The sequence below is a fragment of the Sinocyclocheilus grahami genome, unplaced genomic scaffold (genome assembly GCF_001515645.1).
Source record: "Sinocyclocheilus grahami isolate Dianchi unplaced genomic scaffold, SAMN03320097.WGS_v1.1 scaffold245.1, whole genome shotgun sequence".
NCBI classification, from domain to species: Eukaryota; Metazoa; Chordata; class Actinopteri; order Cypriniformes; family Cyprinidae; genus Sinocyclocheilus; species Sinocyclocheilus grahami.
In genome coordinates this window covers 1306196-1319986 of record NW_015505424.1, presented here as the reverse complement: position 1 = coordinate 1319986, position 13791 = coordinate 1306196, and the positions used below count along the sequence as shown (strand labels likewise).

General features: G+C 33.1%; 1 protein-coding gene across 1 annotated transcript in view; it reads left to right on the top strand.

Annotated features, from left to right (window-relative positions):
• Positions 1–13791, top strand: part of eif2ak4 (eukaryotic translation initiation factor 2 alpha kinase 4) — a 77147-nt gene that overhangs the window by 52277 nt on the left and 11079 nt on the right. The window contains exons 20-26 of the mRNA XM_016289420.1: positions 243–479; positions 2356–2495; positions 6356–6520; positions 7886–7984; positions 8310–8478; positions 11319–11435; positions 13300–13365. Of these exons, the coding sequence (XP_016144906.1) occupies positions 243–479; positions 2356–2495; positions 6356–6520; positions 7886–7984; positions 8310–8478; positions 11319–11435; positions 13300–13365 (993 nt within the window). The remainder of the gene's footprint in view (positions 1–242; positions 480–2355; positions 2496–6355; positions 6521–7885; positions 7985–8309; positions 8479–11318; positions 11436–13299; positions 13366–13791) is intronic.

Sequence of the window (13791 nt, the reverse complement as noted above, 5' to 3'; positions counted from 1 at the left end):
AAATATTTACAAAAATGTGAGGGGTGTACTCACTTCTGTGAGATACTGTATTTACGGTAGGAAATGTACAAAATATCTTCATGGAACATGATTTTTACTTAATATCCTAATGATTTTTGGCATAAAAGAAAAATTGATAATTGTGACCCATACAATGCATTGTTGGCTATTGCTACAAATATACCTGTGCTGCTTAAGACTGCTTTTGTGCTGCAGGGTCACACATGTGTTCTCTCTGACAGACGAAGGTGATCAGCTGGCTGTTGACTCACGATCCGGCGCTGCGACCGACGGCGGTGGAGCTTCTGAAGAGCGATCTGCTTCCTCCGCCGCAGATGGAGGAGTCCGAGCTGCACGAGGTGCTGCAGCACACCATGGCTAACGTCAGCGGCAAGGCCTACCGCACCATGGTCAACCAGCTCTTCTCCCAGAACATCTCGCCCGTCATGGACTTCACTTACGACATCGACATTCACAAGGTAGAAGAAGAGCTCAAAACGCTCTCCAGGACTCACAGAATGGATAAAATGCACATTTACATTACCAGCGATCAAGACTTTTGTACTGTGTCCTGCCGGTTTTACATCATCCAATAGAATTTGAGGGCCTACGTGATGTCACTGCAAAAGAAAAGTCATTTAAGAGCACATTTTAATGAATGATAGTCGTGTCACAATGTATCACAATACAAAAATGCAGCAATTTGTATCATGGATGATGACCATATCTATCGTGTATAGTTCAGCCCAACATGAAAGTTTAGACTTATTTTTTTAATTTGTGAAAAATAATCAGCAAGTAGCACTTTCCTACGATCTGTTATTTTTTAATTTAATAATTAATTTTAGATTTAGTTTAACCTTTTAATCCCATATAAACAATGATCAACACATACAAAGAGCGCATCAAATACGGTACACACTTGAGCTTCCATGTTTATGAATTATTATCATTAAATGAAAATATATATACATTATTTAATAAAATATAACATTTAAAACTTTTAAAATGTTTTTTAGTCAGGGAAACAATGCAAGCATATTTGTCAAACATAATTCTGTATTTTTTATTTTATTAATTAATTTTAAATTTAATTTAGGCTTTTATTCACTTATAAACAATGAGCAACACATAAAAAGAGCGCATCAAATACGGTACACACTTGAGCTTCCATGTTAGCTATTTTAATTAGTATTACTCATTATTAATAAATTAAAAATGAAATGCATTAACTATAAGATTTAACACTTTTTAAAATTGTATTTAGCAACAGAATGCTGTATTTTTAGTTAAGCAGAATCCTGAATATTTCGGTTCTGGTCGATTGACTTCTTTTAGTTAATTGATTATTGTATGCATTAGAAGTAATAATTAAAACATACCCTTTCAACTCTATTTTGACTGTTAAAGTATCACGTATCGAAACAAATCACAACATACATGAATCATACATGAATCGAATCGTAACAAACATAAGTGCATTGCTACACCTCTAAAGATTGATTGATTTATTTCTTTAGAATAAAGTCACTGATGAATTATAAAATAACAATGTTAATTAAGAGAGGAAATGCATTAATTAAAATATCTTAAAGCTCAAAATTTTAAAACTTTTAGAATATTTAAAAAAAGGTCTTCAATTTATTTAATTCCTTTCTAAAATTTTTTTAATCATTTAAGTATGGTTTTCACAATGAAAATAATTATATTTTATTTCAGCTAGTTGCCAAGGCAACATTTCTCATTTTCATTTAGTTTAACTTTATGTACTAAAATAACTAAAACTGAAATAAAAATAAAATAAACTATATAGACATACTTAAAAACAAAAACGAACGAATAAATGACACAAGCATATATTATTAAAACTTCAACTAAAATTAAAATGAAAATGGAAAATACAAAAAAATATATAAATATAAATAAAAACTATAATAGAATCTCATTGAAACTAAACTAACACTTTTACAGAGTCTGCTCTGTAAAAAAAAAATCTAAATTTCGTTAGTTTTTCCTTAAAACGAGCAAAAATATCTGCCAATGGGGCAAGAAATTAATCTTGTTTCGCCTTTGAATTAAGATTATTCTTCTTACCCCACCGGCAGATATTTTTGCTTGTTTTAAGCAATTTTTATTTATTTTTTTGTAGAAAACAAGACTTAATATCTTAAATCACTTTACTTGACAAGTAAATGTATCTTGATTCAAGAATGTTTAGATATTTATACTAGAAAACGAGACACAAATACTAACTAAGAGAATAATTTTTTACAGTGTGTCCACACCAGCAGGTGGCGCTGTGCTGTTATTTATCAGCTCCGTCAGTGACTCTGTGTTTCCTGTGTTTGTCCGCAGGGCAGTTTTCATTTCAACACTGCTAAAGTCCAGCAGTACGTGTACGAGACGGTCACCAGGATCTTCAGACGACACGGTGAGACGCACAGCATTCTGGGTCGTGCTTCCGCTCTCATACTTCCTGATCCTCTGCTTCACCAGCCGATGCTGGAGCGGGAGTTACGATTTGCATTAAAAATGGGATTTTGGAAGACATAAAAGCAATAAAGCATCTTATAAAGCGGCCTGCATTTTAAATGTAAATAAAAAAAGGCATCAGAAATGGATGGATTAAATAAATAAATAAATAAAAAAATTAAACATTTCTATGGAAGAGGATTTAGGGCCAAGCAATAATAAAAAAAAATAAAACCATCTTGAGATTAAAGTCGTTAAATTCGAGAAAGAAATCGTTAAATTTCAAGAAATAAATCGAGAAAATGGGATTTTGGAAGACATAAAAGCAATAAAGCATCTTATAAAGCGGCCTGCATTTTAAATGTAAATAAAAAAGGCATCAGAAATGTTTGGATTAAATAAATAAATAAATAAATAAAAAAATTAAACATTTCTATGGAAGAGGATTTAGGGCCAAGCAATAATAAAAAAAATAAAACCATCTTGAGATTAAAGTCGTTAAATTTCGAGAAAGAAATCGTTAAATTTCAAGAAATAAGTCGAGATAAAATGTTGAGATTAAACTCATTAAATAACGAGAAAAAAGTCATTAAATTTCCAGAAAAAAGTCGTTAAATTTCCAGAAAACAGTTGTTACGTTTCGAGAAAAAGTCGAAATAAAATGTTGAGAATAAACTCATTAAATTACGAGGAAAAAGTCGTTAAATTTCGAGAAAGTCGAAATAAAATGTTGAGAATAAACTCATTAAATTACGAGAAAAAAAGTCGTTAAATTTCGAGAAAGTCGAAATAAAATGTTGAGAATAAACTCATTAAATTACAAGAAAAAAGTCGTTAAATTGAGAAAAAGTCGAAATAAAATGTTGAGAATAAACATTAAATTACGAGGAAAAAGTCGTTAAATTTCGAGAAAGTCGAAATAAAATGTTGAGAATAAACATTAAATTACGAGAAAAAAGTCGTTAAATATCGAGAAAGTCAAAATAAAATGTTGAGAATAAACTCATTAAATTACAAGAAAAAAGTCGTTAAATTTCGAGAAAGTCGAAATAAAATGTTGAGAATAAACTCATTAAATTACGAGAAAAAAGTCGTTAAATTTCGAGAAAGTCGAAATAAAATGTTGAGAATAAACTCATTAAATTACGAGAAAAAACTCGCAAAATTTCGAGAAGAAAGTTGAGAATAAACACACTTGTATCTGCAAAGAGCAGAAATGTGAATTTGTTTTTGTAATTGAAGTTTTTTATTTTTAACTCATATTTCCCGCACAACATAAAATTCACAAACACAAAAATGTACACTCAGGAAAATTATAAAAATAAATCCGAATGATAATAATAATAACAAAACAACGATTGAAACATGAATAACAATGATAAAATAAATATAACACAACAGACAGCCAGAAATGTGCGTTTAGTGCAGTGGTGTTTATTATAGAGCTCTCAAGCGATTACAATTGTAATCAAATTAATTACACAATGTGGACATTGATGAATTAATCCCAAATTAATCACACATCAATTTTGGCTGAGAAATTGGCCACTAAAAGAGCAAAGTCATTATTGTGTTAAATGAGAAAAGCATTGCATAGACATTGCAAAAAATAGCTTTAGAAAGAATTAATGCATAACTAATGATAATAAATGGCTATTAATGCGTTTAAAAATAAATATTGGGTAGCACTTTAGACATTCTACCATGTTAACTTATTCTACGAACCCTAAACCTAGCCTAACAGTCCACTCTGAGAATTAGTACATGTTAGTTGCGAATTAATGAGAATTAGTTGACATAATTGACACTATAAGTCACTTAATAGTTATTAGAATGTCTAAAGTGGACTATCAAAATAAAGTGTAATCAGATATTGAAATATAAAATTATTTAAAAAATCCTGATTCATTCAGAAACGAAGCAAGGATTTTTGATTGGAACTATTTTCATTTATGACATGGATCAAAACAGACAATATTGTGTCTAAAATATAACACAATATGAACTTGTTTATTGAACTGTTGTATAAATCGATGGTGCAGATATTTGGGAAAACCGCACTCCTGCTGGTGTGATATTGCTGAACAATATCATAGTTTAAAGCTTAAAATAATTCATATAATGAATTATAAATTATATGATATGATATAAAAAATTACATGTTTGGGGCCCGATGAAATGTTTTATTTTTTCCAACTTTGTTTTATTGTTACCAAATTCTGTGTTTTAACATGTCTAATTAAATGAAACGGTCAGATGCTGATGCAGTGACTCTCAGAGCAGTTCTGGAGATGTTGTTCATGTATTTATGTCCTCATTAGTGAGACGACAGACGTTAATATCACCAGAAGCGTTACAGTACGAGTAGTAAACAAAACCGCTTGTCTGCGGCGTTCATTAACACAGAGACACTCAGAATTCATATTTAAATAGGCGTTTTGCAGCTTAATATTTACAAATACTAGTGTGTGTGTGTGTGAGAAAGAGTGTGTGTGTGTGTACTGGTTTATATATTCTGGGGGGGACTTAAACCTGACTACACACAGACTCATGGGGACTCGTGTCACGGTGGGGACCTAAATTGTGGTCCCCACGGGGACAAAAGCTTATAAATCATACAGAATTATAGCGCTATAGAGAAAATATAATTAAATAAAATGAACTTGACCAGCTCATTTCACACAGGCTGCTAGATTCACTTTCGCCAGAAAGTCGTGTATGCCTAAGATTGAAAATAAATGATGTTTATAGTGAATGCCTCTATAAATGGTCTTATTTTTATGATTTAGTTTTAATCCAAATGATGCGAGTGCTAAGTGAGTGAACATCAAAGATCACACAACAGAAGTGTGCTCTCTCTCTACCGTTAAGTAACTTGTGCATTGTTTTACTTGCTTGTTTTTGACATGTCCGACCGAACTACAAGCTTTCCGGTGATGTCTATGAGAAAGATATATTCATTCGACAAGCTCGCACATCTGTGCCGCCGCGCACTCAATCCACTCAGCGTGCTTTGTTCATCAGCTTGCACACATCAGCTATACAGGCGTTAACACTGAATGTTTAACGTTATATTCATTGCATACATATACTTCATAGTAGACATCCTTAATCTCTAATAACTCCATTCTGCTGTCTGTTGTTCTGTTGTTGGTGTTTCTTTGTCTGAATATGGCGCTTATCACATGCTGTGTGGTATCGGCGTTTGGTATCGGGACATTTTAACGAGTACGAGTACAGGAGACCAGTATCGGTATCGGTGCATCCCTACATATTACTAATCAAAAATTAAGTTTTGATATATTTACGGTAGGAAATTTACAAAATATCTTCATGGAACATGATCTTTACTTAATATCCTAATGATTTTTGGCATAAAAGAATTGTGTCCCATACAATGTATTGTTGGCTATTGCTACAAATATCCCCCAGCGACTCAACACTGCTTTTGTGCTGCAGGGACATATATGGTCTAAATTGTGTGTTTTGTCTTATTGTCTCTCTTCAGCTGGCGTTTGCCAGATTTGTGGCCAGAAACAACATTTCACATCTCAAAAGGTACTTTGTATTTAGTGCATTATTTTCAAATCTATGATTTCTGAAGATCATGTGACACTGAAGACGGGAGGAATGATGCTGAAAATACAGCTTTGATCGCAGAAATAAATTACATTTTAACACATATTCACACAGAAAACAGCTGTTTTAAATTGTAATAATATTTCACTATTTTTACTGTATTTTTATCAAATAAATGCAGCTTTGGTGAGCAGAAGAGAAACATGAATAACTTTTAACCAGTAATGCACATGAAGTTTAATCTGTAATGACTAGTCCAGTGCATGTGTACTGCTGTCCTGACGTGATGAGTTTGTTTCTGCAGGTACAGTATCGAGCGCGTCTACAGGCCGAGGAAGCTGGATCGAGCTCATCCCAGAGAGCTGCTGGAGTGTGCCTTCGACATCGTGATTCCCATCAGCAACAGTCTGCTGCCGGACGCCGAGGCCATTTACACCGTCTCTGAGGTCGTACAGGAGTTCAGCGCGCTGCAGGTACCACACCACTTCACCACATCATTATTAGGGCTGGGTAAATATATTGATATCTCGATTTTAATCCATTCTCATTTTTACGAGACGATATCGATTCGTAAATCCCAAGAATGGATTAGTCTCACCTGTTTTTAGTTAATGAATGGAACATTGTAGCGCACCTCCCATCAATAAATCGCTCTAAGCTTTGTGCTTTGTTACTTTTAATATGAAACAAAGTCTCAAATTTCAAATTATGTGCATTGTACCCATTTACACCGTCTCTGAGGTCGTACAGGAGTTCAGCGCGCTGCAGGTACCACACCACTTCACCACGTCATTATTAGGGCTGGGTAAATATATTGATATCTCGATTTTAATCCATTCTCATTTTTACGAGACGATATCGATTCGTAAATCCCAAGAATGGATTAGTCTCACCTGTTTTCAGTTAATGAATGGAACATTGTAGCGCACCTCCCATCAATAAATCGCTCTAAGCTTTGTGCTTTGTTACTTTTAATATGAAACAAAGTCTCAAATTTCAAATTATGTGCATTGTACTGCAGTATTTGAACAATAAATGCTGTTTAATGTGGAGTGATCGCTGTAGGACCTCAGTGAACTGATCATCTCCTCCGCTTTATTACTAGTTATAGCACAAAATAAACATGAATGAACATCTGAAGGCAAGTTAAAAGAAAGAGTACAACTTTACAATCCGTATCCTGTCTCGTGTAATCACTCAATCAGTGTTTCAGCCGCGCAAAGACGTCAATATAACGAAACTATCACGTAACGTCACATTTACCTCAGAAAAAACATATTCGGTGACCATAGACTCTTTAGTCAGATAGAAAAATAAACTGTGGAGAAGAGCGTTTTGCTTAATATATGCACCATATAATATATTCATTCTGTTATTCAATGTTTAATTTATATTTTGTATGACAGCCACTAGAGCTGCACGATTAATCGTTAAAAGATGGCGATCTCATTCATTGCATACATATACTTCATAGTAGACATCCTTAATCTCTAATAACTCCATTCTGCTGTCTGTTGTTCTGTTGTTGGTGTTTCTTTGTCTGAATATGGCGCTTATCACATGCTGTGTGGTATCGGCGTTTGGTATCGGGACATTTTAACGAGTACGAGTACAGGAGACCAGTATCGGTATCGGTGCATCCCTACATATTACTAATCAAAAATTAAGTTTTGATATATTTACGGTAGGAAATTTACAAAATATCTTCATGGAACATGATCTTTACTTAATATCCTAATGATTTTTGGCATAAAAGAATTGTGTCCCATACAATGTATTGTTGGCTATTGCTACAAATATCCCCCAGCGACTCAACACTGCTTTTGTGCTGCAGGGACATATATGGTCTAAATTGTGTGTTTTGTCTTATTGTCTCTCTTCAGCTGGCGTTTGCCAGATTTGTGGCCAGAAACAACATTTCACATCTCAAAAGGTACTTTGTATTTAGTGCATTATTTTCAAATCTATGATTTCTGAAGATCATGTGACACTGAAGACTGGAGGAATGATGCTGAAAATACAGCTTTGATCGCAGAAATAAATTACATTTTAACACATATTCACACAGAAAACAGCTGTTTTAAATTGTAATAATATTTCACTATTTTTACTGTATTTTTATCAAATAAATGCAGCTTTGGTGAGCAGAAGAGAAACATGAATAACTTTTAACCAGTAATGCACATGAAGTTTAATCTGTAATGACTAGTCCAGTGCATGTGTACTGCTGTCCTGACGTGATGAGTTTGTTTCTGCAGGTACAGTATCGAGCGCGTCTACAGGCCGAGGAAGCTGGATCGAGCTCATCCCAGAGAGCTGCTGGAGTGTGCCTTCGACATCGTGATTCCCATCAGCAACAGTCTGCTGCCGGACGCCGAGGCCATTTACACCGTCTCTGAGGTCGTACAGGAGTTCAGCGCGCTGCAGGTACCACACCACTTCACCACATCATTATTAGGGCTGGGTAAATATATTGATATCTCGATTTTAATCCATTCTCATTTTTACGAGACGATATCGATTCGTAAATCCCAAGAATGGATTAGTCTCACCTGTTTTTAGTTAATGAATGGAACATTGTAGCGCACCTCCCATCAATAAATCGCTCTAAGCTTTGTGCTTTGTTACTTTTAATATGAAACAAAGTCTCAAATTTCAAATTATGTGCATTGTACTGCAGTATTTGAACAATAAATGCTGTTTAATGTGGAGTGATCGCTGTAGGACCTCAGTGAACTGATCATCTCCTCCGCTTTATTACTAGTTATAGCACAAAATAAACATGAATGAACATCTGAAGGCAAGTTAAAAGAAAGAGTACAACTTTACAATCCGTATCCTGTCTCGTGTAATCACTCAATCAGTGTTTCAGCCGCGCAAAGACGTCAATATAACGAAACTATCACGTAACGTCACATTTACCTCAGAAAAAACATATTCGGTGACCATAGACTCTTTAGTCAGATAGAAAAATAAACTGTGGAGAAGAGCGTTTTGCTTAATATATGCACCATATAATATATTCATTCTGTTATTCAATGTTTAATTTATATTTTGTATGACAGCCACTAGAGCTGCACGATTAATCGTTAAAAGATGGCGATCTCAATTCAGACAACCACACGATCTCATTTCTAAATGACGACGATTCTCCCGTGTCTATTAAACATTTGACAAAGTCTTACCGGATCACAAACAGTCTTTTCATCCACACAGTATTATTTCTGTCGTACAGTCATTAATATTATCCCAGAAACACTGGGATGAAAGTTTGTAATGCAGATATAAACATTGATGTCTATGGGTAGCGCGACCAAAATAGAGCAAATCCGCGTTTGAAAGTAAATGCCACGTAACGTTTGTGTCGATTGCATTGTTTCTCCAGTAGGTGGCGACAAGTGACTTAAAACATGTATAATTGAATTAATAATTTATTCAAGAGAATCATTCTAAAACGCTGATTCATCCAGTAGGTTTATGAGTGAGTCGTTGAATCATTGATTCAAACAACTTTTTCATAATTTTAATATTAAATTGGTGTATTAAATATATTTTAAATGCATGTACAGTACCAGTCAAAAGTTTTTGAACGTAATATTTTTATAATTTTTTTTAAAGAAGTCTCTTCTGCTCACCAAGCCTGCGTTTATTTGATCCAAAGTACAGCAAAAACAGTAAAATGTTGAAATATTTGTATTTAAAATAACTTTCTATTTGAATATATTTTAAAATGTAACTTATTCCTGTGATTTCAAAGCAACATTTATCTGAAATAGAAATTTTTTGTAACATTATAAAATGTCTTTATCATCACTTTTGATAAATTGAAAGGATCCTCGCTAAATAAAAGTATTAATTTGTTTACTAACTGCTTGTTTTCTTAAAAAAACTAAGCCAACTCTAGCTTCTCTAATCTTTTTGTATTCTATCTGTTTTTCTTTTTAATTATTATACAATTAGAAAAAGCAAAAAAAGCCTCTAACACTAGCTAAAAAGCTAAATGACTAAATGTAAATATTATGTAATTGTAACTTTTATTATAAAAACTTCATTTAAGTGTAATTTAAGCCGTTGTATAGCCTAAAAAAATCCGTCAGTTTTAAATATTAAATATTATAATGTAGTACCAACTGGCCCTCATACCGTATATATTTTACAGCGTTAGTTTAGAAAATGTTGCATGTGTACCTGATATATATCCAAAACAATCGATATTGAATCGAATCGCAAGCTTGTGAATGAAAATCGAATCGTAAAATTTGTGTCACCGTCTCGTCAAACACAGTAAACACCTAAGTTTACTTCAGTATATTACCATTAAATCCTAATCTAATCAAGACAAACTATATATCGTTGGAAAGGTCTAAGACTCCTAAATAGATATTTTACCACTGTTTGTTGTTAAAAATGATGTAGGAACAGTAATAGATTGATTTATGACAAGAGTGCACCTCAAAACATATACATCATAACAGGAGTTCAAAAATTATTTTTCGTTTCCATTTTACCCATCGCATGTTTTAGAAATCATATATCACTTGAAAGCTTAAAACCTCAAGATTCATCCTGTGAAAACCATTTTGAAAGCGGGCATTGCATTACCATGGAAATGGTACTTTAAATATTTTAGCAGTCTCCTCCCTCTTAGTGGGAGGAGTCATTTTACTAAATGTATTACGGTCTTTTAGAATCAAAACTTTTTATAATCTTGACAAAATGCATATCGTTGGAAAGGTCTGAGTCTCATTTTGTGATAGAAGTAATATTGAGAGAGAACTGTAAACATTTGTGACAGAAAAATGCATCCAAAAGTAGCGTTTGTGTGTCACCCGGTGGCGGTTTGTGGTATAACGCCTAAACAAAATTGCACAGGAAGGTACATTTTTTTTTTAATATCAACTTCAAATTCGGAACACAACTTGTTTAGACACATGGCTTTAATTTTATAGCAATTTAGGATTTTAAACTATTTTTAAACTATTTATTTTATATAAAAAATAATAAAAATAGTATTGTACAGTAAATTTTAACTTCTATAAAAAAAATTTATACTTTCATTTTTTTAAAATGATTTCACTTCTGCAATAATCTGCTGATTGTCGTTTTTAGAAAGAGACCTTAGTTCTGTATTCAAAAGCGTTCATGAATTATAACATTTCAGTTTGAATAGTGCACTTCACGTCTATGTTCAAAAAGGGCGGGCGGGGGGGTGACGTGTAAGGGGTTAATAGCATTCTGGATGTCTGATGATCCGTGTTTGTTTTCAGGACAGAAACTACACCGTCCACCTGAACCACACGAGTCTGCTGAAGGCCGTTCTGATGCACAGCGGCGTCCCAGAAGACAAACTCACTCAGGCCTCCAACATACTGTGTGACGCCATGGTGATTAATATCATATTAATATAACATTATAGCAATTTAAAGTCAAATGCATCAATCTGAGACCGAAGTTATGAGCTTTTGAGCTGTCTTTGCATTTACTTGACCTGGACTTTAAAGCGTACTCGGATGTCTCTTTAGTTGCGATAGTGTCTCACTCCATTACTTCAATTCAGTTTCTTAATTTCCACTTTTATTTTTATAATTTCCTCCAAAAATCGGCTTGCATCTCACTCTCGCATCAGTACACATAAATACACCACATCAATACAATGCAATATGGCAAACACCAATGATAACATATAGATTACATTCACACTGTTTGAATATTGTGATTATAACTATAAATTATTATTATTATCATTGTCCTGAAGACAGTAATTCCAGAACATTACCATATTACGATAATACTATTTCAGTATTATTGTCATAATACAACTGTACTGTAAAATAATAAATTAATATTTTTTCGTAAGTGCCATATTTATTGGAAAATAAGTTGTATAGGGTCAAAATTGCATCGTTGAGAGAAAAAAAACATTAAATTATTTATTGCAATTTTACTTTTTTTTAAATTATATTCAGTTTTACAAAGTTGAAATTATTTGCATATTTAAATTTTACATTATTATGATTTTTTTTTAATTAGTGTTTTATTTTAATTTTAAAAATATTTCTTTTAATTCTACATTATTCTGGTTTGAATCATTTCATACACCGTCTTTTCTGAAAAACATAACACTTTATTTAAACATTTTATTATTACTTTCATAAATAATGCAGAATACTGGTAAATAAAACGAAACAATTGCAAACATTATAAACACCATGTATTTTAGTTCCTGTCTCTGCACAACAAGTCCTTTACATTTAACAGCATTCAGAACAGGAATAAAATAAAAATGGAAAACACTCTAATTATAGTGTAATTCAGCTTGTATTATGAACACCGAAAGCATGTGGGAAATGCACTGTTTTGCGTGTTTGACTTCAATTGCATATAAATCTCAGCACATTATATTATTATCTTTACACTGCTTAAGTCTTCATTTCTTAACTTGCAAGCATTGAACCCTTGAGCTGTTGTTTTGGTGGAAAACTGCCGTGTCTGTGAAAGTAGTTTTACAGATGTCTAATTGCACTGTAGATAATTAATGTAAACGATGCACAGAAAACACGTAACAATAAGAGTCCGAGAGATGGTGGAAATGATCATGTTTTCAATGCAATGCAAATGTCCGCATCAAAAGAAATTGACAAAAGTCACATTAAATGTAAGTAAAGTGTCTACTCTTAAGGCTTCAAATAAGTTTTCGGAGGATAAAATGTTACAACTTGGTTGAAACAATGTTACATTGTCATTCAGTGTAGCACAATATTTATGCAAAAATTCAAACGACGTGCTTATTCTGACTTGTGCATATTAAAATATATAAAAGAATAACTGAGCATATTAAATTTTATTGTTTTAAATGAGTAAAAAATTCTTACTGACCAAATGGGCAAAAGCTTTCATAGTGGCATATTTTAAAAAATGTAAATGGCAACTAATTAGTATTTGGGGTGAAAGTAATTAGTCTTTTAATATGTCATAAATTGATTTTTGTTGTAAATTCGCCTGACAAGATTGTTACACTGAATGGCATTTTAGTGGCTCTCTTCTGTAAATCAGGGGAAAATGTATGATATTTATTTTTTGCTCGGAAAAACAAAAACAAAATTGCAATTAAATTAAACAGAAAACTTTTTACATTTTTTGGGGAAAACAACAACAATTTAAGCGGCAGTGTTCAGGTTCAGCGGATTCGTTCTGCTCTTGCGTAACCTGGAATATATTTCCGTCTCTCTCTTTCTCCTTCACACGCAGAGTGAGAAACTGACGAAGCGTGAAGTGGAAGCCAAATTCTGTAACCTGTCCTTGTCCAACAACAGCGTAAGTCACTTATTCAGCGCCAGAGCACGATTCTCTCGACTCTGATCCTCCACAGCTGGAAACCTTTCTGTGTTAATGCACAAAAGTGTTGGGTAACACGTCAAGCCTTTGTGTGTAATGTGTTATAATGCTATTCATAATGCAAAAGCACTTTAATAACTATAGATTCCTTTTTACATCTGAAACTGGTTGTTTGTCGTGTTTTAATGCATTACACTTTCTAAAGGTGTAACAATGAATAGATAAGTATTATAATGCATTATAACTGTTGTTGCAGTGCATTACAAGCACAATTAATGCATTAAGAATACTTGTGTGTTGAGTGTGTATGTGTGTGTGTATATGTGTGCATATGTGTGTGTGTGTGTGTGTATGTGTGTGTGTGTATGTGTGTGTATATGTGTGTGTGTGTATATGTGTGTGTGT